This window comes from Callospermophilus lateralis, chromosome 1 (genome assembly GCF_048772815.1).
Source record: "Callospermophilus lateralis isolate mCalLat2 chromosome 1, mCalLat2.hap1, whole genome shotgun sequence".
NCBI classification, from domain to species: domain Eukaryota; kingdom Metazoa; phylum Chordata; class Mammalia; order Rodentia; family Sciuridae; genus Callospermophilus; species Callospermophilus lateralis.
In genome coordinates this window covers 3545376-3569556 of record NC_135305.1, presented here as the reverse complement: position 1 = coordinate 3569556, position 24181 = coordinate 3545376, and the positions used below count along the sequence as shown (strand labels likewise).

Here is a 24181-nt window from a genome sequence, read left to right as displayed (position 1 = left end):
GCGTCAGGAAGCTGGCATGACACACAGCACACACCTACGACTCCTGGGCTCGCTTTCAGATTCTGTGGCCGGAGTGCTTGGCAGGACACGGGCCTCACCTCAGCCCTCTGCCACACGATTCCTTTCTACACTGAGGACTCTGCGCACACAGATAAAATAATAATGACGACAGTGTCAATTCAGAATGAAAGCAATTTAAGAATGTGGAGCCAGTGACTGATGTATGGAGACAGGAAACTACACAGACTCACTAACCTCTACTCTCAACACTGCAAAGAACTCGGGAGAGAGCTGCTTTTCCCTTTCTTGCCTCAGCAAGCCCAGTGCTTCTTCAAGCATCAACCTGGGACTGAGCTAGTCTGGGAAGGGGTGGGGTAGCCTGCATTTCTGAGGAGGCCCAAGGATCCCACCTGAGGAACCAATACCTCCCTGCCCGCCAGTGCTTCAGTGCATGACTAGCATGCCTGGGACCTGGATTTCAATCCCCAGCACTTCCGGGCGTGGTGGCACGTGGGCACACCTGTGTTCCCAATGGCTCAAGAGACTGAGACAGGTGGATCACGAGTTCAAAGCCAGCCTCAGCAAAAGCAAGGCACTAAGCCTTGTGACTTAGTCTAAGTGAGACCCTGTCTCTAAATAAAACACACAAAAAAGCTGGGGATCTTGCTCCACAACTGAGTGCCCCTGAATTCAATCCCTGGTATCAAAAAACCGAATAAATGAATAAATAAATCCCCAGGGGCTATGGTTATAGCTCAGTGGTGGAGCACTTGCCTAACATGTGAGGCCCTGGGTTTCATCCTCAGCACCACATAAACTTAAATAAATACAATAAAGGTATTGTGTGTCCATCTACAACTAAAATAATAAATTTTTAAAAATCCCCAGCACCAAAAAAAAAACTTAAAAATTAAAAAAAAATAACATTGTTGAGGGGTGGTCTAAAATTTTTTTCATAAAAATAAACTGAACTGGGTGCAGTGGCTCACACCTGTAATCCCAGCAGCTAGGGAGGCTGAGACAGGAGGATTTCGAGTTCAAAGCCAGCCTTAGCAAAAGCAAGGTGCTAAGCAACTCAGTGAGACCCTGTCTCTAAATAAAATACAACAGGGCTAGGGATGTGGCTCAGGGGTTGAGAGCCTTGAGTTCAATCCCTGGTACCAAAAAAAAAAACAAAAAAAAAAAAAAACAAAAACTGAAATCTTATGAATTGGAAGGGAATTTCATGAGATTAAAAAAACTACATTCCCTATAAAATAAATCCAAATTTCTTTGTAACTGAAAGTCATATTTGGCTCAGATCTTCTATGAAATGAATCTGGATGTAAATAATATAAGCCAATAAAACCAGCTCTTGTAAATGGTATGCAATAATGTTAAAGAAGCTCAAAAAAGACGTGGTTACTGCAAGTACTTAAATGACACACAGAAGGACAACACATAGGACACACTTACCCCCTTTGGCTCTGGTACGACCAAGTGTGTGCATTTCCTATTGAGGTTCAGCTGGCAGCTCCCGCCATGGAACGTGAGCAAAGCCCACAGGGTGCTTCTGTCTTCAGATGACACCTGGCACAATGAGAAAGGAGGTTTTTACCAGACATGCAACCCAATGATGCTCCTGTTTTCACGTGATTATTAGAATGTGTACTGCCATAATAATGGTGTCTACTTTTCTGCTTTAGTAAATGAAACGTAACTTAAGGATATCAATGGAAAAAGTCAGAGAAGCCCTTAATTTTAGTCCTATCATAATAGTTTTATGGATCTAAATCATTTTTTGCCTTGTCACCAAATCAACAAAATATATTTACATCCACATTCCAAAGCTGGAATGGAAGATTATCTCAGTCTACAACAGAAATGACGAGGCAAGATCTAGTCCACATTCCAACTTCAACTTGGGTCATTTTTGAAAATGTTTAAATGCAATTTCAACATCAAAACCACATTTATAAGAACTCCTTAAATCTAATGAATAACAAATACTAATTATGAGTGGAAAAAATAAAAAGGTAAAAGTACAGTAGTTCGTAAGCTCAGGGAAAATATAAATGTCATTTAACACAAAAAACAAATTCGGCAAGTTGCCGCAGTCTGGCTGGGCACAAAATCACGAGCCACTTACAGCCTTGTAGATTCAAACAGCAATTCTTTATTCCTGAAATTCTCACGGGCACTCTACACGCACCTTCTGGGGAAAATCCACACCTCCACCGGGCTCTGCATCCCAAAATACTCTCTGAATCGAGAACTCAATGGGAACTCAAGGAGCGGGTAGGCGCCTGAGGCAGCAGTATACATCCTATTCTCAGCAGGGTCCACCTTAAACCTGGAACCGCCCTATTCCCACCAGCAGGATCCACACCCTAAACCTGGAACTGCCCTAAACCCGGATCCACCCTGGTCCGGTGAGCAGGGTCACCTTTCTCAAACATTCATGCAATGTCACTGAAAATGACCTGGGTCCAAGGCAAGTCCATTTCCACAATGGAGAGTCCTCTCTCTAAGCAACATGGGGTAGGCTGACAAGGAAATTGCCATGCGTCATTCCTACTTGGCTATGGCTCTCAGCAGCAAGTATTAGAGGAGTCACAGGAAAACAGACACAATGGCTGTGTTGTGACCAGGCCTTAGTGGTCACATTCACTGCCTGCCTACTGTGTGCCAGAAACTGTGCCAAGTGCTCTCCACACCCTGACCCTGAGTGCTGCCACCTGTGAAGGAGGGGAAGCAGCCACACTGCCCTGCCCCAGGCAACTGGAAAGGCCTGGCTGTGAAAGCCGAGGCCTGGGCGCACAGGTCCAACCCCTACTGCCCACTGTCCTGGAGTGCTTCGCAAAGCAGTGACCCGTGGGAAAGCCAAAAGCAGTACAGACTTTTTTTTTTTCTCCCTAACAGTACAAACTGGTTTTTTTTCCTGAAAAGTGAAAGAAACAGTTAAGAAACAGTATGACCATTAATTCTAAGATAATCACATAAACAGGTATTGGCTTATATGATTGGGGGGATGAATTTATTTTCAATTGAGGATTGTGGGTACTGCAGATTCCTGAACTTGTCTCAAGTTGATTTTTTTAAAATACTGATCAACAGCATATTAATTCATGTTTAATTGTCGGTACGTAGCTTGCCACTAATCTAGAACTCAACATCCACATCCACCTCACCCATTTATAAGTATTTTTAGAAGCTACTATGTATTCCACACTACTCTGTGCATGACAAAAACACACTAACTTACTTTCCTTTTCTTTTTTGAAATTGGGATTGAACTCAGGGGCACTCAACCACTGAGCCACATCCTCAGCCCTATTTTGCATTTTACTTTAGAGACAGGGTCTCACTGAATTGCTTAGTGCCTTGCTTTTGCTGAAACTGGCTCTGAACTCACGATCCTCCTGTCTCAGCCTCCTGAGCCACTGAAATTACTGGCATGCACCACCACACCCAGCAAAAAATACCACCACACCCAGCAAAAAACACCCAGCAAAAACACACTAACTTTCTAAAGTCACCTTTAAAGTCATTCCTTTCTATTTCTTTAATTGCATAATTTACCAATGTCACATTTCAGAAGAGGAGACCAGATTACTTTCAGGAGAGGCTTTCATAGAAACATTGATTTCCTACAGCATTTAGGGTTAAGATTTAATTACAGGACAGGACAGACTGATCTAATGGATCACCTCTACTAAAATGAAACTGAAAACGTAACCTAGGTATGCCTTCATCACCAAGGCTTGGCCATGCTGGTGGGACATTAGCTGTGTTCACTACTGCTGCAGCTCCAGCCGGGTATGAACGGCATGTGGCGTGCACCCCAGATGCGCCCCTTGCCAGGGTGTCCTATACTCTTGTGGAAAGAACACCAGAGTGACAGAGGTGAGCTGGAGTGCCCAAAGTGACTCCAATAAGCAGCACCTGTCAGCCTAGAAATGCCCATGACTCAGGCTCTCCACCATGCATTAAATAACCTGCAATGCCACACCAACTCATTTCATGCCTCTGCACAGCATAATTAGGAATGCTCTTCCCACACCAAAACATCAAGAACAGTCCCATCGTGGTGACAGTATTATGGGGACAGTTTTATTTTCATCTTTATAGTTTCCTCTATTTTCCAAATTTCAAAAGCATTAATTGAGTTTTATAACTAGGAAAAGTGGTTTTCTTTTTTAAAAGCCATTTCCTACGAACGCCTATCTTGACGTGCCGGCTCCAAGGTCCTGCCGTCTCTTCCATGTGCTTAGCTAACATCCGAGAACTCCAACATGGCCTCAAGGCCCTCCTGGCCTGTGTGGCTTCTGCCAGGCAGTGCTACTCCCACATGGACCTTAAATACCAACTGCATTTAAATAACATCCTCAAACATGGAAGCCTTCCCTGTGCCCAGGCCCTCCCCACCCCCTGGCTCTTTCTCCTCTAAGATCCAGCTCAGATATCACTCCACTGTACCCCAGCAGGCTGCAGAAATCTGAACACTCCCCACACTCTCCGCGGGTCTGCGGTTTTGTCCCCTACCCGACACTGTTCCAAGCTTCAAGGGGCAGAGGATTAGAACCTCACCTCTTCCCCAGGAATAAATGCTTCCCTACAACCAATCAAAAGTACCCTCTCTTCTACTTTAGGTCTCACCACCCGCCAAAAGACAGTCCAATCTGAGTGAAGAGCTAAAGACTAAAGACTAGGATCTTACTAAAGATGAGGGTCTTACCTAAGATTCTGTCCTACACATATTTGAACTTGGTACAGTGCAAGGCACATGGATAGGCAGTCAAGAAATACTGAAATACAGAATGCAAAGGACATTCATCTTAAGACTTCCAGATTCAAGTTATGACCTGGGCAGGCTCTCCATTAAACTCTGAACCTACTCCCTGACACCTACCCCACAATTACAGAGGCCTCAGCCTGCATCAACACCAACTCAGAAGAAGGCAGATGATCTCTGTGCTTCCCCAATCCTGGTGGCACAAGCTCCCCTCCCTACCTCTCTCTGGGAGAGTTCTGGAAGACTCCAACAAAGAGCTCCAGCTTGTATCAACACCCTGACAGGAAAAGACAGAAGGTCACTGAGAACCACCAAAGCAAACAGTCCTTTGGTGAGGTGGGTCTTGCCTGGGGTGTGCATGTGTGCATGGTGTGCTGGGGCACCAAGGAAAGGCAGATTCCTTGGTGGTTTCCAACCGGAGCAGAGACTGACCACCTCAATCACCCCCTCCTGCTACTTCTGTAGCTGGTGTGTCCACCAGCATTTCTGTGTACTTGTTCATGTCTGGCCCGTCTAGACGGTGGTTAACACGTGCCTCTTTGCTCTCTACAGGCTGCGAAGGAGGCACTCTTCAAGGACATGTTGGGCCTGAGCCCTCACTTCACACTGCACATGCCTGCTCATGTATCTTCGGACCAAATTAACATTTTCTAGCAACCACATTATATTAGTGCCCCCAGTGTACTTTTCTTAAACTAAAATCTCCAGGGCTTCTTCACATAAATATGATCAAAGTCTTCCCCATGCATACTTAAACCACTTTCTAACTCAAGTGCTTTTTATTCTACCTCATGACATACTAGGAATTTCAGTTCAGCACAGTAAGTTACAAATTATAATAAGTACAGGGAGGGACCCATGAAGATCTACTGATTCTGAATTCTGACTTCTTACCTAATGAATTTGCTGAGAGGGTACAGAATATCAAAGACCTTGCTAAGTTCCCCTCTCTGCCTTTCATCCAAAAGCTGTGAGCAGAGCTCTGCTCAGCTGGCCATAGGAGGGCCCTCTCCTGCCCCACATCTCAGGATCAGACATTCGGCCGTCTGGCCACAGCTGGGAATCCAGCTCTGAGGCTGCGCTGACTACGCTGGTGTCCCGCAGCCTAGAAACCAAGATCCACCAGCCCGAGCTGAGTGGAGCTGACGGAGCCAACCAAGACGCATGCTTCACTAGCCTGCACCCTTTCTCTCGTCTGCTCCTGGGCCACAAACAGGACTGGGGTAACACACAAGGCCCTGTGCAACTGTCTGCCACAAATCCATGCTCTACATCCTCATCTGGCACACTGCTATTTCTTAGCAATAAAAACGATTAAGTCTGACTTCATTTTTGACTTCTAAAAACAATCTTATTCCTCCAAGGTCTTCTTCATTCATTTTCCAAATTCTTTCTGTGAGAACGCCTCCTCCCTGTGCATGTCACCAGCGGTTCCACCCTGGGCATCTGCTCCACGCTGCACGATGCTGTGGGAATTCCCTTCATGCCACACCATCTCCAAGTCCTAGGTTTGGATAGCCCACCTACCCCCAGCTCCACCTTTCAAACCCACATCACTATCTTCTCTCACAAACCAGGCTCCTCTCTCTTCCATCAGCAATGCACAGCAGAGCTCCAGCTCCTAATTTCCATGGGAAGGAATCCACCAGAGACCTGGCACAGATCCGATCTAAAGTCATAGCTTCTGTCTTTGCCCCACAGGATTCCCAACTCAGTGGGACCTGCCAAGGCCCCTCTGTTGCTAGGTTCCGTGTTGTATGTGCTAATCAAGATCCAAATCTTTGTCTTACATCTGCTGTAAGACTTTCTACCCAGTCACATCTAATCTTCACCCGGACCTCTATGACAGCTCTCAGACCAGGTTCACCTTCAATGATAATAAATTATTTTTATTTTGGTTGGTTGTTTTTGTTTGTTTCCCAAATCTGTAATGTAAACATTTAAAATTCAAAATTAAGAATTCAAAGAAAAAAATAAAGACGCATCCTACTGGTTTCTTTACCAGTTCCAAATTCACACACCTGAGGTCTGAGGTTCTCCATAGTCTCTACCCACCTGCCTGCCCAACCACATCCTCCCTCTGCAACCAAACACAGAACCACTGCTCTGACCACCTCGTCCTCCTCGCTAGCCTCCCGCGTAGGCCGCTTCCTCCTTTGATCTTGCTCTATTTGGAAATCCTTCTCACCTCTTTACTCCAGTTCTGCCCAGATCACACTTCTTACCAAGGCCTGCTGACAGGCTCCTTTCTAAACACATGCACGCACACCACGCCACCTCATCTAGCACACCATAGGAGTGTGTCATATACATTGTATCCCCACTTGTGTGTGTCATATAACATTAAGGGTTACCAGACTAAAAATGCTCTGTAGTGCTAGACTCAGTTAATATTTAATAATATCTCATACCGAATGTAAAACACTGCAATCGTCTTATAGGCACATGATCTGGTTTTATTTCCCCAAGTCTACTCTGCTGAACCCACGTCACTGACCTACATCTCTGAAAAAGGCGCCCAGGGCTCCCTGCCCCACCCCAAGCCAGCATGGTCCATTTCCTGGTCCCTTTTCCACTGAGTTAGACACTTTCTGGAGAGGAGGCTCTGAGCCTCTGAGGCTCTGAACCCAGAATTCAATCAGTATCGGTATAAGCAAATGAAAAGTATACACTGTAGCTAAAATATACCACATTTATGTGTTTATGCATAAGTAGTAATAAAATGTTTTTGTTCTTGGGCTGGGGATGTGGCTCAAGCGGTAGAACGCTTGTCTGGCATGTGCAGGGCTTGGGTTCGATCCTCAACACCACATAAAAATAAAGCTGTTGTGTCCAACGAAAACTAAAAAAAAAATTAAAAAATAAATTCTCCCTCTCTCTCTAAAAAGAAATGTTTTTGTTCTTAATTTTTTCTAATATGCTGATTATAAATTTAGAACATACAAAGAAAGTATAAGGAAAACAATAAAAATAACATATAGCCATAGCACCCAGCATTAAAAGGTTTCGTTTTAGTCAACTTTAAAGATCATTACCATGTAAATATGTGTATTTACACTAGATATGAAAAATACAAATTCCTGTTCAGAGAGAAAAAAAAGCAATTTTGTTTTTTTTAAGGATCTACGTCAAATCAATGCAGCAAAAAATGAGAATTTTGCAATTTTAAAATACTCCAGAATTTATAAGAGACAGTAATAAGAACATATTAAATTTACTTACCCATTGCTTGGGCAAAGGAGGGGACAAATTCCAACTGGTAACATCCCTCGTGTGTGGGGAGCTGGCCAACAACCCAACATGAGTACCCCCACCACCAAGGCACACAGAGAGACTGCAGTCAGACTCCCTTCCTCCCTCAGCACCCCTGATTTGCCCTTCCTAGAGTGCGCCAGGAAAGGAAGCAACAGATGCCCCTTAGAACATCACCCGAGAGCAGCCAGCGGCCAGCAAGGGCTGCCAGAGAAGTGACGTGGGAGGACTTCCACTTCATCTTCACCAGGATGATGACCATTAAGTCTAAATACACTGTTCCATGTCATTTGAAAGTGAGTTTAAGTAATACCAACTTGAATTTTTAACAATAGCTTTTATTATAGCTTAAGGGATTTTCACAGCTGGAAACTAGGACAAACTCCAATAAAGAAGCATAAATATCCAATTCTCTTGCTCTCCAGAATAACCACCAAGAACCTTTTCATCCCTCCTTCTTCTCAATGTTACTTGGTTGTTTAAAACTGTACATACCTGTTGCTTTTTTCCATTTAAAACATTTTCTCTATCTTCTAATGTTTTCATAAGATTTTATTTAAAAATTGCTAAATATCTAAACTACTGTGTAAGTACTATACAGTAGGTTTCTTAATCATTTCCAAATGGTGATCTGAGTGTTTCCAATTTTACCCTCTTATAAATAAGCAATGAACATCTTTATGCACTATCTGTCCAGACCTCAGACTGCTAAAGGAAAGAAGAGCGAGGAGAGGGAGCAGCGCCTCAAGGCTCCGGACACCAACTGGCTTCTCCAGACAGTGTCCCTGGGACCTACACCCTGCCAGCAGGGAGCCACAGAATCTGTCCTCAGCGTCCCCACCAGCACTAAGCACATGGCTACAACCTCGATAAGCAAAAATTCTTATCTCACTGCTATGAAAATGTTCATGTCTTTAATCAGAAACTATATCAAGTACTTGGTTATTACTTGTGATTCCTCTCTATAAAGTTGTATATCACTTCTCTGACTCATCTGCTAAATCTTTGTTATTTTTGTTTTGTTTTGCTTTGTTTTCATGGCATGAAGCACCTGATGATGTTGCTGTTCATTTTGTAATAATCTCCTTCCTGATAGGCTATTATTTTTTTATTATATATGAAAATACAGATTATTTAAATTCTTCAACTATAGTCCTGACTGAATTTCCCTTGTCATTTTTTAATTTCATTTTAAATATTTTTCACATTCAAGTTTTAAATCTTTGTATTTCTTTAAATTAAAAAGTTTTACTCAATTTAAAAAACTTTGAATCTAACAGGCAAGATATTTAAATAATTTAAGTGTGTCAGAAGTTTATACTGACACACAGTTAACTTAGTACAAGGATTCTCTAAAGCTGGTTAACAAGTCGTAAATCTAATCATGTAAACATTCAGAACTATCATATGTAAATAACACAAGACTAAGTGTAACCAAGCTTACCTGAGAAAGGCAGGCAGTGATTCCAAAAAAAATCTGACATGACTCTGGAGAAAATCCATTGACTCTGTTGTATAGTTATTAAGGTTAAAATGCGGTAGGAAGAGCGCAGGCCGGGCCTCCCTAGCATGCATCCCTCATTCGCCCGCTCCCCCCTCCATTGACACCACTCAGAAGACACAGGCCTGAGCTGACCACAAGAGAGTGCAGAGCAATCTGGAATAAGTAGAAGTAGGTAAAACACAAGGAAGTGACCCATTTTCAGTACAGTTCATTTTAAACTCCGATCTCTCCACTTATATCATAAATAAAATGGGCACAACACATTCATGGGGAAAACACTTTCACCTCCAATAACCAGTTATCTACACATCCACAAGTGAAAACACACACACACATACACACACACACACACACACACACACACACACAGAGCACCGCAATTATTTCAAAAGCAGAGTAAGAAACCCTGATGTGAATGCTCCCACTCCATGGTAGAAATCTCCTTCCTAGGACAGCCTGCGCTTTATCACCACCATCTCGTGAACTCTGGCAAGACAGCCAAGTTCCCTTTCTCAGGAGAAGTCTGAAATCCCCAGACCCTTCCTAGTTCTACAGCTGATCTTAAACTTCCTTCAACTCAGCTACCGAACATCACTATTCACCAACCCTGAGATAGGCTACACGTGAGGCACATGGGACTCTAGGAGCCTGCACTTTACAGATACCTGACCCAACAGAAGGACGGTCTCTGAATGTGGGAGCGTCCAGAATTCAAAACGGGCTAACGGAGTACTTCTTCCCAGAGGAGCCAAGCTTCCCCTGAGAGCGGTGCAGGAGAGCAAGGACTCAAAACCACGCTGTTCCTGACGTCTCCTCCATGGGCGCATCTCACAGTGCTGAGTCTCCCTGGCTGTTGAGGACTGCAGTGCGGGGAGGGCTTCAGATCCACCCCACCCCACGTCAACTGCATGCCCCAGCTCCAAGACCGGGACCACAGGAACCTCAGGAGCCAGGTCCCTTCTCCAGTCCTTCAGGCTTTTTAAGGACAGGCAAGAGCTCAGAAAGGTGTGGAGGGCATCCGCAAACTCCAGGGAGTCAGGTGTGCAGAGGAAACAGTCCCCTCAGGGAAACTGGCTGACCTTCAAAGACTCCCGCCAGGCCTGCAGTCCCTTTTTTTTTTTTTTTTAACCTGTGCTTAAAAAAAAAAAAATAACAAAATAACACACACTCACTCACGCACACACGAGGAAAATAGGAAAAAAAAATAGGAACTTATTTCCTTCAACTCTAGACTGGGTGAAAAATCTTGGAAAAACTGCTTTTAAAGGGATATTTTCCATTTCTTTTAGGCCCTCTCTAAATCCTCATTGCATGATATTTTCTAAGTGCATTGATTTACTAGGTAACAAGTGCACTCAAAGGAAGTCCCTGGTACAGCTGCAAAGTCAAGCAGGGTGCATGACAAACTCCTGTCTAAGCCCAATCTCAACACTAACGGTCTGAGATCAGGACTTCTTCAAAGAAGTGACTTCCACAATCAGGCTCTGCTCATAGCCAATCTCCAGGGAAGCTTCCTGCTTTCAGAGTGAAACAGAAGCCATCATGCATGGGAGTAAAGAGCGGATAAGCAGATGCCCCATTTCGTGCCTAGGGCAGTTGCATACAAGAATGGCTGCCGGGGAGCACATGCATGCGGGGGTGCAGCAAGGGATCACCTCACTCCACTCTCAGCAGCCAACGTGCAGCAGGTGCTGAAATGGTGCACAAATGAACAACCCTTCCGGTGACTAGAAAGACCAACAACGCATGCTTTAAAACAGAACCTGCCTCTCCTGCTGTCCCCAAGCACACTGAACCACTCACAACTTGGTTTTCGTAGACTTTGGATTCTAGAAATACTCGGCCTAGGCTTCACAAAAGTTGAAAAGAACTACAACTCCTGCTTCCCAGTCCTAGGTAGAGCTGCTTGCCACAGCTGGTCCCCTTTTGACATGGATAATGACAAGGATCAAGTCCATAACATTTGATTCAGGATGGAAAACAGCAGGGATAGGGTACAAACAAACAGTTGGTCCCAAGCAATGAGTCCACATTTCACTCAGTAATTGTCGTTTCAGTCTTAAAACTAGAGCAAACCTTTCCTGCCCCTCAAAAAAGGATACGGCAGAAGAGCTCCACACTGTACGGACAAAGTCACCCACGAAGGCTGAAAAAGAAAAGATTAAATTAAACTGTTTTCAATATGTAATCAAAATGACATCATTTCACCAGAAATTAAAAGAACACTGTGACTGATTATAAAACATTGAGAAATAACTGGGCACTCAAGTGACTGAGCAACCTCAAATCCAGATGAAGCACCACCATACTTTTTAAAAGTATCATGCAGAGACATTTAAATTTTAGGTCCACAAACTTATGAAAACAGACTTAAGAATCAAAGGGATGGGATTGCTACCTACCCCTCCCTTGCCTCAGCCTCATGCGAGGTACTGTCAGGGCCTCATACATCCCTTTTTGAATCTGGGCTCAATCAAGTCCAAATTCAAATTTTTAAAAAATATTTTCTTAGTTGTGGATGGACACAATACCTTTATTTTATTTATTTATTTTTTTATATGGTGCCAGGGATTGAACCCAGTGCCTCACACATGCTAGGTAGGCACTCACCACTGAGCCACAACCCCAGCGACATTTTTATTTTTTAAATAAAGCCAAGATATAATGTTTATAAGCCATAAAAATTATTTCTAGCTGCATGGTAATCTTATGAATTTCAAAACAGACACTAAACATAAAATAGATGAATTATTACCTTTTTAGGTATTTTATATTCTTAGAAAATTATTTCATATCTCTATATTTAATTTTTAAAATTATACTAATCATTATCCTCATAGCTCTATTTTAAACAATTACAAGCTAAAAATATACTAATGCCCCCATTTAGGCAGATGACTTCCAGAAACTTCAGCTGAGTGGAACACTTATAGACTCATTACTCATCCATCAGTGTAGTCATCAAATATTTATTTCAGATCTATTTTGTGCTAAGATGGTGCAAGGCACTAAGGGGACAACAATGAACAAGAGAAATGCAGTCTCTGCCCCATTCATACAACCTGTATTTCAAGCTAATGATCCTAGAACTATTTTCTTCTTGATACTGGGGATTGAACCAGGGATGCTCTACCACTGAACTTCATCCCTAGGCCTTTTTACTTTCTATTTTGAGCCAGGGGTCGCTCTAAGTTGCCCAAGTTGGCCTACAACTTATGATGCTCTTGCCTCATCCTCCCAGGTAGCTGGGATTACAGGTCTGTGCCATCACACTGGTTCTTCAAACTACTTTTAGCAAGTTAACCTTAATGAGTTTCAGACAACAGAGAGCCCCCACAGCATTATTTAGGTGACATCTATAATTCTTCTAAAAGTTTAAGCCTATTTTCTGTAAAAAGACAAAAATATAAAACCTTTTACAAAATATTGGTTGTACTTGCACTAATTATTTCATAATGATTTGATAATTTCACCAAAATTTTTAACTTACTGGATAAAATGCGCTATATTGGAAAGACAGCCCTTAATATTTCTGTCCAGATGCTTATCTAAGAAAACACCTTTCCTGTTTTGATAATCCTAGGGAAGTCCAGAGGAAGTCCAGTGCTGGGCTAGCATCAACAGCCTGCGTTCAGAACACCTTTCTGTGGCATATTCATTCTCAGCAGTGACACCAAAAGCCCCTGGAGCTAGAAGCCATGACTGGGCCCCACAAGAGAGTTCCATGGATCCACATTGCTAGCTGCCCTCGTCTGGCACCCAGGAAGGTTTCCAGAGACTGGAACAATGCACTGTGTGAAGGTTAGGATGAGTGAAGGACGATCCTTCCTGCCAAGGGCAGAGGAGCTCTGTGACCACAGGCAAGCTCTCAGGCAGCTCTCGGAAGGACCGGTGTGGAAACACACTCTTATGGCCATCCCTGCATCACACACCCTGAAATGCCTCCCCAGGGAACAGGCCAGGCTTTCCCAGTTTGAAGACTGCAGGTGTAGCTAGCATGAAGTCTAGTCCAGGCAGACAGAAGAGAATCACCTGGGGCCTGCAGCTCAGGTTATCTATGTAGAATAATGCAAAGTTAAAAAGCAGGACACTATGTTACAGCAGAAATGGAGAACTATAACAGCAAAGTAGTAAGGAGAATTTATCCCAAGAGCAAATAACAATATACAAAAATAAGCCCACTACAAGTCAGCATAATCAACATTTCCAGTGATGTTTCAAGGCCACTGAGAAAAACACTGTTATTTAGAAAATCATTTCAGAAGTTCTTGTGCTTAAAATATTGAACTTTAAACATCTATAAAATTCAACAACGAAAGATAAATTGTTACTGTGCACAAGGATGGTGTATTTGTAAAGTGCACCATCTAACTGAATATCCAGGTAAAGGCCAAGGGTATGCCCCTTAAGAGCCAGGCTTATCTTTGGTAGCTGATTTCAGACTCAACCATCAGGAGCAGAATCACTAAGAAAGACCTGGTCAGACGAGGAACACAAGGTCTCCCACACTGCCCTGAAGGGCACCAACTGGGGACCCACCCTGAAAAGCCCTCTCAGGGTGTATGCAATGCAATACGACGGGCCCTGAACAGTGCAGGAGCTACCACAGACAACAAGTGGGCTAGAAGGCAAACCAGGTGCAGATGGAAGAGCATTCGCTTAAAGGACTATGGTCACTGGGCAGCGGAGCAGGGACATGACACACTGCACTAGCAGACGGCAGTAACTGCAGAAGCCAACTGAACACTGCGGGGGTCCTGGGTATTTGATGCAGCCTCATTATCTACTGACTTTCCCAGGAATACAACTACTGAATGAAATGGAAACAGACTGCTTGGCTTAGCCTGCAACTTTACCAAGGACTGACCACCATTCTGAAATGTCACCTCACAGCTGCCAATTCGACTTGCAGGCTAGGAGGCTGGTTCTGCACGGGCAAAAGTCACATGCTGTGATCCTACAGACAGCAGATCTGACAGCTTCACTGCATCCTCCCATGTGGTTGTGCACAAGTGTTTACAAGTGGAAATGCATGCTTGTCAATCATTCTCCTTTGACTTCTCCTTTCCATTTCAGCTTGTGCATTTTATGTTTGGTTTTGGTGCTGGGACTACACATGGGACCCAGGCATGCTGTGCATGGCTCTATCACTAAGTTACACTGTCCACCATGTAAATTTCATTTCTGGATAATAAAAGAGATGCCATAAAGTATTTATGCCAAAAATGGGTTAGGGATCAGACAGGTCTAACAACACTGATGTTGCTGGTCTACCAACAGTGACTCCAACCCCAAAAATGTGTTAATAATATTAACCTTTCATATGAAATCTGCATTAAGATATGCAAAGTACATATCTTTAGTATAGAAACAGTACAAGGCCTCTGAGAAAGTTAGCAGGAAGGGGAAATGAAGTACAGAAGGGAAAGAAGAGGTTGCCCTGTTCACAGTCTAGTCCCTGGAGACAAAGTGCCATCAGGTGAAAGGACCAGGAAACCTGGTGACCATCAGTCTTCAGAGTGGGCCAAGCAGACATAATAAGGCATGTGTGCTGTGCGATTATGACCACTGCATTTATCACTGCCAATCCACAACTACTCTGACTGAGCAGCTTGACAGTGTGGTTCATGAAAACCTCTTCTTGAGATAAACCCACTTTCAGGTTTATTTTCAAAAGTCAAGTCTTTAGTCAGCACAGCAGTTTCAGATTCTGGATACAGTGATGTCACCACTTCCCAGCAGCCAGACAGCATCTCTGTGGCCATCTTTCCTAACTCCTAATTCTAGCATTATTAAACCACAATAACTTCAATATTGACTCTTTTTTTTTCATTAAAGCAAAGTAAATGCATGCAGAGGAAAAACATGACAGTGTAGAACTATTTTAAAACAAACATAATAGAGAAGATTATTACGAAATTAACAAATTTAAGAACACATTTAATTGTGGTCACTTGTTGGCTAAAGCAGACAGCACAGTATGTAGATCAACGGAATCTGAACAACTTATCCACCAAAGTCCCACTTTTTATAATAAACTACCCACAGGTCAAGCTGACAGCAGTCCAGATGGCCACCAAGTGCACAGTATAACTAACGGCCATTGTAACCATTGTCACACTAGTTAAATGGCACATCCAATGGGTCAGCTGGAAATCAGGACCACTTGCCACCCCAAAGAAGGAGAGCAGCCCTGTTCCAGGCTACCTCCTCCCGAGATTCGCCTGCTTTGGGAATCAAATACACTTTCCTACAATAATGCAAATACCCACCTGATTCCTGACAACAGATCCAACTACTAGGACAAATTTCTTTGGCTGGCAGTGTCCAGGCAGTGGTAGCACAGGAACTGTGACAGACCTAGAATTACTCATACAGAACCCTGCTATATCATGAGAGAACTAAAAGGCACAAAACTAAGGCAGGTTACTGAGCTGTTAAGGGCTTTACTAATTTGGCAACTTCCCATCTTCAGCAGAACTTCAGGGAACTCTAAAAAGAGATACACTGAAATGCCAACCTACTGCTTTCAAGTCACATGAGGAAAAGACAGAAGATCAGATTTCTACTCACCTTTACAACAGGTAAGTCAAAGACTTCTCGAGCTTCTCCAACCTCGGGATTGTCCCCGTCCTCTGAAATTATGTGTGAGGCTAGGGCATTGTAAGAGACCTCCTTGGCTTTTCCAGCCTTAAGAAGCTGAATAACCTAACAAAACAAAAACACAAATTAAAATGGAGACACTATATATACTCCTGATTTGTGTAAATAATTACTGGAAATTTTTAATAAAAGTATACGACCTATCCTACATAGTTAGTAGCTTTACTCTAATATGCCAAGGAAATGTTTGGGAACAATAAAAAGCAGCAAATCATGATCCACTAAGTGACCCAAGACATTGCAAGCCAGCTATTAGGCACAGTGTATCCTCAAGACAGGACACAGAAGTCCCTGCTGAGATGGGGCCATGGAGAACACTCCTCCCAAGTCCCCAGCCTAGAAGTCTGGGATGGACATTTGCACCACAATTAGGAAAGTTCCTGGAGGAGACCCAGGAGAATTCTTATGAATTTACAGGTGCCAGCCAGGTAAACATACATGCTGGGGAGGGCACTATGTTCAAGGCATTGGTCAGGTGAACTCAGATCAGACTTTAAAGGGTCTCTTACTAAGCGTTATGCACAGTCTTGTCTCTCATTCACTGAAGGACAAGCAGGAAAGCAACACACTCAGATCTTAAGATGAGTCTCGGCCTGAGAAGAGATTGGGGCTGGCTGCATAACCAGACAAGAGTCCAATTAAGTCAGCTGCACTAACCCAAGTGAAGAGGCAGGCAACTTCATTAAAGGATGCCATTAGCAATAGGAAGCAGGAAGACATGAAAGAATTACCCAGTGACTGGAAGGGCTGCAGCATAAGGGAAAGGCAAGATAGAAATGCTGGGGAGCGCTGGCACCGCTCCCTGAGGAATGCATCAGAAACACAGGAGTAAGGAGTTACAGCATGGCCTTCAATTTGGGGGCACACTGTTCTTTGGTGCCATGTGAGACACCTAGCAAGATGCTTCCAGTTACATCTAGAAAGAGATTTGATCTCCCAGGACAGAGTACAGCATGTTAAACACATGGCAGTCAAAGCTCTGAGAATGAGATCCCCCAGAATGCAAAGTGTGGGCAGTGAACTGGAGGTCAACTGCTGATGATACTTCAGGATCAATGGCAATAACAACAGTATCAAAGGAGAGAGGCATCAACAGAGCCAGGAATGGTGAGGGTCAAGGAGATCACGAACTGAGAGTGTGCACCAAATACGAAATGACATGATATTGACAGCTAAATTAACCCACAAGGGGAACCCTTCTTAGTTACTGGCCAACGATAGATCTTTAATATCACATCCCCTGCACCTGTCATACTTACATGAAATACTCATGCCTGCAACAGACCCCTCTCGGGCCCCTTCTCTGCTTCCTTTTCCTGAAAAATTTTCTGTGTTCACTTCTTACTTCCTATTCATTCAACTCCCTGCAGACCTGGTGCTTCTACCAAGACTCTACTGAAAACACTGTTTTCATGAGCTTTTTGGACACGTAATCTAGTAGCTTCTTCCCAAAATCCACATTATTAACCTCCACATGACAAGAATTATCTTTTTTTGCTCTTCTCTAGACAGTGGTCATCTTGATGTATTGCAAGTACATAAATGCCTTCAATCCCTAGCACTTATATTCCCCATGAAAGTCATCTCTCGCCCCCTGAATTTCCATTTATCTCAAGACTCTACTTAGCCACATTTCAGAGATATCCTCTCCCAAACGCCCAGTGGAGAAATGTGTTCACCTTTCAGCAGTGCACCACTGTGCTGCGGCTTGTTCCTCCCCATGGTGATCCTAACTGACCCAACACTTATGTGTGGCCCACAGATGTTCATCACTTATGTACTTTTTGCATCTACACTTACAACATTCAGAGAATGGATGTTGGGCTCTAAACTATATATATATATATATATATATATACACACACACACACACACACACACACACACATACTATTAAAGGGGTTTGCCAAAGAAATTTTTAACTATTTAGATTTAATTCATAGTTGAACACAAACTCCAATTCAGCTTGTTCCTGGCTTCAAGAAACATTTGGGTCAAGCCCCCTGTAAGAGGCAAAGTCCTTGAGGAGCAGGAGGGAGAGCAAAGAACAGTGGGTAGTGGAGGGGAAAAGGCGGAAAATACTACAAAAAAAAGGTACCCTGTTCAAGAACTCACTTTGACCACTCTAAATTCAGACTTGTTTAAGTCTTTAAACACAAAGCTAGAAGTCTCTGCACCCTGAAGTCACAATGGAAAAGAGTTTGGTTACTAAGATACAAGTCTCTGGAAGGCCAAGATGATCAGCCTTCCATAATTCCTTCTACAACACCCAAATTTATCTGTTGCAGGTCAGTATCCACCTCCTGTGCCCGTGTTCTGATCACCCAGGCATTCCCAATCCTTCAAGCTCACAGCTGAGATGTGACACCCAAGGCAGCACAACTGTACAGTTTTAGGAAAGGAAATGTTTTGAAGATTTGACCTGAAGAGTCCAAACTAAGGTGCATTCCTCCCGCGGAGGGTGACTAAACTGATGAACCGCTTAGGAAAACCCACACCATTCCTAGGCGTGGGAAAATTAAATGCTTACTGTGGTATTACCAGGGCATTTCCCAGGTTTACTGTGCAATTCACCCAGTTAGGAAAATCGGAGAACAGGAAGGCCAGCCCCTGCAGGGAGCGCTCCCAGCCCGCGCAGGACCCGCGGTCACCCGGGAGGCGGCCTGTCCCCGCGGCACCCGGGCCCGCGCGAGCTACCGGCGGGGCTCGGGGCCCGTGCCTCCCGGGCGCGCAGGCCGGCTCTCGGCGGCCCCGCCGGCCCGGCTGCGCGTGCGAGGAGCGGCGGGCGGGGGCGGGGCCGGGCCGGAGGGGACCGTGGTGGCGCACCCCGCGCGCCCTCCCGCGCGGCCCGGCACCGGCACCGGCGGCTGCTCCCGCGTCCAGGAGCGCGCCCGCGAGGGAGCCAGACCGGCCGGGTCGGGCGCACCCGGCCGCGGGGCGGTACCTGCGGGTCGATGTCGCCCACCGCGTAGTACTTGACCTCTCGGAACATCTCCTCGGGAACTTCGGGCGCCCGGTCCGACATGGTGGCGGCGGCGCGGACGGCTGCGGAGGCGCCCGCCCCGCCCCCGGCCCCCGCCCACCGCCCGGCCCGCGCGGCCCCGGCCGGCCCGGCCCTGCGAATCGGGGCTCGCTCCCCCGCCCGCTGCGCCCCCGCCCGCGCCGAGCGCCCGAAGCGCGGGAGCCGCGCGCGTCTGCGGGACGCACCACCGCGCCCATCGCAGAGGGGGAGCACCCGGGAGTGGCCCGGAGGTCCGCATCGCCGGCACCTTCGCCACGGCCTCGCGACCCCAGAGGTGCTGACGTAGGCCCAGCCGCTTCCCACACCAGTGGCACGAGCTCGCCGCCGTCCCGCGAGGTGTCCTGGAACGCGGGACAGCGGGCCACTCCCCCGCGGGGCCGCAGTGAGCCGGTCCGGACCGCGGCGCGGCCCCTCCCGTCACCCCGCGCGGCCGCGGGCGGCGCATGCGCGGGGCGGGGCTTCGCTCTGGGGCGGGGCCTCGCGGGCGGCGGCCTTGGTGACCCACCGGGCGCGGTTCCTCGGGCCCGGGCTGCGGGCATGTGGTGGAGTGTGTCTGGGCGGGCGTGTGCCAGGGGAGCTCCGGAGGCCCCCCGCCGGCCGGCCGACGCGGCGGCCGTTGGGGATCAGGCCTAGCGGGGCGGGAAGGCCCACAAGCAGCGCGCCCGGGAGAGCCGGTGAGACGACGGCGCGCGGCCGGCTACGCGGGGCGGGAGGCCGGGGCGGACGGAGGGCCCGGCGCGCGGCCAAAGGGGTTTGGCGCCTGGTCGTCGCCGCATTGTCGTCTCGCGGTTGTCCCCCTGAACAGCCCGAGGCCCTTAGGCTGAGCCTGGCAGACCTTGACCGATGCCGAGAACGGCGCCCGCCTGCAGGATGACGCGGAGTTTGCCCGGCGCCGAATTTCGTGGCGGCGCGCGGCACCGGAGCCTCCAGGGCCCAGGGAAGGGTTGAGTGGATACGGCGTCGGCGCGACGGTCGTGGGTCCCCAGACCGCATGCCTTTGTGTTGGCCTGCGTGAGCGAAGTCGGTCACTTAGTCCTCGGTGCGCTCGTTTAGCAGAAAGGCGTGCGTGGTTTCAGGCTGAGGCTGGAGGCGGACTTCAGCCGGGGGTTTTCAGGTTAAAGCAATTTATGACCCTCGGCAAGGCCGGGTTGGGAGTCCCCGTGGACCATCCCGCCGACCTTCCCGAGTGTGCAAGGGGTCTCACTGCGCGCCCCGGGCAGGCCTGGAGGCATTCAGAATCGTCACGCAGAGCACTCATTGCCCTGGGTCTCAGCCACTACCCACGAGTATTGAAAAATAAAATTGCTCCTTGAAAAAAATTCATTTGTATAATAGATAAACTGACATCTTTTAAAAACTGACATCCTGTAGTCATGAAGAATGGAAATTGAAGTTTCAATGATAAACAGTAAATCTCATAAAAACACCGTCTTAAGACAGGGTCCACATCTATAATATGGAATGTCCAACTGCAAAGTTACAGGAAAAATGCCCCTTCCATTTTATATTCTGGATAGCTAGATCTTGTCACTGATTTTTGTAACACTTAAAAGATGACCCACTTTAGGGTAATATTTCATTTCTGGAAGCTTCACATCTTTTGTGATTTGGAGGCATATACCACCCCAAATATAATAACCCTAGTGTAGATGAATTTTGAGTTTTTCCAAATAAATTCCAAGCATGATCATTTTGCTTGATAACCTTAAGTGAATAAACAGCCTGCTTGCTGCTAATTTGGTAAATATTGTGATATGTTTTCCGTTTCCTCTTAGAAATTTAGATAACTAAGGAAAAGTCAAAGTAGGATTGAGAATATTTAGAATAGTACCTACTGAGATAAACCTGAGACCATTATTTAGATAAGAATTTCCAAATGGCTTTTTTAAAATGAATTTTTATATTGAATACCACAGTCTCTTAGTTTCATGGTCTGTTCAGTTTAGCTAGACACAGACCCCCTAAAGTTAGATATAAGTTTAATAACTCTTTAGCCTGGATTTATAGGTCCTACACTCAGTCTTTCATGAGAAGGACAGACCACTTAAGTTAGAGACATAGGCCAGAGTTTCATCACAGGAAAAGTCGGAAACCCAAGGGCATCCTTTGTGGGGAGGTTTCAACAAATTGGTTCTGAGAGCTCAGTGCTACCACTAGTTGCGCAGTGTAGGAAAACTGAAAAGCACAAGTTACCCCAAATTCCTGTTGAGATCCTTCTAGACTGTTCGATATAGATGTATTTTTCCTTTAAAAAAAGGTCACACACCATGCATTTCTTTTGCCACTTCAAGAGAAAGAAAATGTCAAGAATGGCCTTCCATGTCTGTAAATAATAGATCACTTAATAGATACATGATACTCCATTGTTTGACTTGTTAATGGAAAATAACAATTCTGCTTTGAGGAAATAAAAATAATTGTTTATTCTGAGCTAAATATGAATGACCATGCTCTAGGTAGTCTGAATTCCAGTTACCTGGAAAGATGCGGCTCCCCATGGAGAAGATTGCGCAAGCTCTTATAGACCAAAGGAAATAGGTGGAGTCATCTGTAAGCAGACTGCCAAGGAGCAGGGAAACCTGCAAGATTTGGAAGTGTTCCAGGGAATTCAGGGGCTGTCTCCTGTCTCATTTCCAGCCTTAAGTTTAGGAGAGGCCACAGGTTCATCAAGCTTAGCATACATTTATCCCGTGGCCACAAAGATGTGAAGTCAGACACCAAGGCCAACAAAAAGTGTGTTAAAAGGGTCCCAAGGTAGTCCAGTACAGTCTTGGCTTCTTAATGAACTCTATGCTCCAAGAAGCTCCCAAATAAAAGTGCAGCCCCTACAGAGAACTTCAGTTCACAGCCTTCCATAATTTAATTCTGTGTTGCATATTCACCACTTCCAGTTTAACAATTACAAACGATGCTTTGATGAAGCAAATCCTCTCAAGATAGGAGTATATCTAGGATGCAGTAAAGATAATTTTAAAATCTTTAATTACTTAATAGATATTTATTGAAATTGGAGTTACTTGCTTTATATGACAAAAATGAATAATGTGATACCATCCCGTGCTTTCAGATCAGAAACTCCCATCCCTGAGCTCAGAGCGCATTGGTCAAGAGGATTTGAATCACTGAATCTGAACCACTGCAGGCACTTTTGCAACCCCAGAAAGATAACAAGTTTCCACCTCCAGCCACTTGCATTGGCCAGAATCTAGGCTCATGACCCCAACCTCATTGCCAATTTCTGTAATTTATGGTTTTTAAAGAAAAAAAATCTACAAAATAAGATTTGAGAACACAAAATAAAATGAAAGTTTTAAAAGATAACTTTTTAAAAAAATCCTTAATTACTCAGTAGGTATTTATTGAATTAGAGTTATTTGTTTTATATGGCAAAGATTCATTGTCTTTTTATAAAGTAAACCTCTAGGTTCATTTTTGCAATTGGTGTTTATCACAGGCCTGTAACCAATGTTGGGTATCTTTCATTTGACTGCCCACCCTCAGATCTAAACTATCCTTCACTGATTTCTACCCTAGTAGCTGACTCAACTAAATTACACAAATGGTCTCCCTGGTACTCTGGCTCCAGTTGAATCTGACCCATGGGGACTTCCAGCAGGAACTTGAGAACTGAGGGGTGGGAGGAAGGTCATAGTGTGTTGATCTCCCACCTACCTTGGGAGGTCACCTTGAACTGGCAAAGGAACCTGTTCTACACGATTCCTCTTCCCTGCCTGGGCATCCTTACCTCTGGACCTAAGGGGGGTGAGGTCTCCTTGATTCTTTCCCCATGTTCCTTCCCCATTGTTCACTCTGCCTACACCTTCGTGAGTAGTCCCTTCATAAACTCTCAGGTAATTCTGAGTACAAGTGTCCTTATTGTGGCCCTGTTATAATGAACATTAAACCTCAAAGGGATAGCAAGGTTTCTTACTGTAAAATATTGTCTGTTGGGGCTGGGGATATGGCTCAGCGGTAGAGCACTCACCTTGCATGTTCAAGGCCCTGGGTTCGATCCTCAGTACCACATATAAACAAATAAAATAAAGTTGTTTTGTATAACTACAAAAATAAATATTAAAAAAAATATTGTCTGTCCTGGAAAAACTAATAAACGTGGGCACATGAGCCAAACACTGATGGATTAATCATGCGAGAGGCCCCTGTGCGCTGCTGAGGATGCTTGGATAGGTGGGCAGAGGGGAGTCTCAGATGGGAGGAAGAGGCCAGAATGCTGGTACTGATGGAATAAAATTTTGCACATTTTAGATAGTACATCATCAATGATTTTTGTAAGGTTAAAAACTAGGGAATAATGAAAGACTTGTGTCCTGTGTGTGAAGATCGGGGGGTCCCATCACCAGAAGAGGTCGTTGCATTGAGACCTAATAATCCCATAGTTTACTAGCCATGTGAAGTTAAGAACCTCATGACAGCCTGGCTGTAGGATTCACTGCTTACTCTTGGGGATTGAACTATGTTTTCCCAACAGATATTATTAAGTCTTAACTAAGATTCTACCCGTGCCTGTAAATGTAGACTTATTTGGAAATAAGGTCTTTGCACAAGTTAAAATGAGGTTATACCAGATTAGGGTGGGCCCTAAATCTGATCACTGGTGTCCTTATAAGAAACATTAAATTTGAATACTTAGGGAAGATGCCAAGCAGTGATAGAAATGGAGTAGGAGTGATTCTTCCCTCAAGCCTTGAGAGAGCAAGGCCCTGCCATTTCCTTCATTTCTTACCTCCAGAACTGAGAGTAAGTTTCTGTTGTTTCAAGCTAACCAGTGTGTGATTTTTGCTACAGCAGCCCTAAGAAACCAATACCTGGGCATCCCTGAAGGACAGTCCCCAAACAAAAATTTTCACTCTTGAGCTATAGGAATGTGCATGCAAGCATTCCATTTGCCCATAGCTTTCAGATGTTAATAGGTAGGAAGAGTGAGAGACACCTGAAAAACATTTTG

At 45.1% G+C, this 24181-nt stretch overlaps 1 protein-coding gene across 1 annotated transcript in view; it reads right to left on the bottom strand.

Moving 5' to 3' along the window:
• Paxip1 (PAX interacting protein 1) overlaps positions 1-19239 on the bottom strand; it is a 48261-nt gene extending 29022 nt beyond the window's left edge. The window contains exons 1-5 of the mRNA XM_076831362.2: positions 19138-19239; positions 16104-16238; positions 11633-11676; positions 9471-9534; positions 1456-1569 (exon numbers count right to left, since the gene is read on the bottom strand). Coding sequence (XP_076687477.1) covers positions 1456-1569; positions 9471-9534; positions 11633-11676; positions 16104-16238; positions 19138-19218 — 438 coding nt within the window. The 5' untranslated portion in view covers positions 19219-19239. The remainder of the gene's footprint in view (positions 1-1455; positions 1570-9470; positions 9535-11632; positions 11677-16103; positions 16239-19137) is intronic.
• Between the last annotated feature and the right edge of the window lie 4942 nt (positions 19240-24181).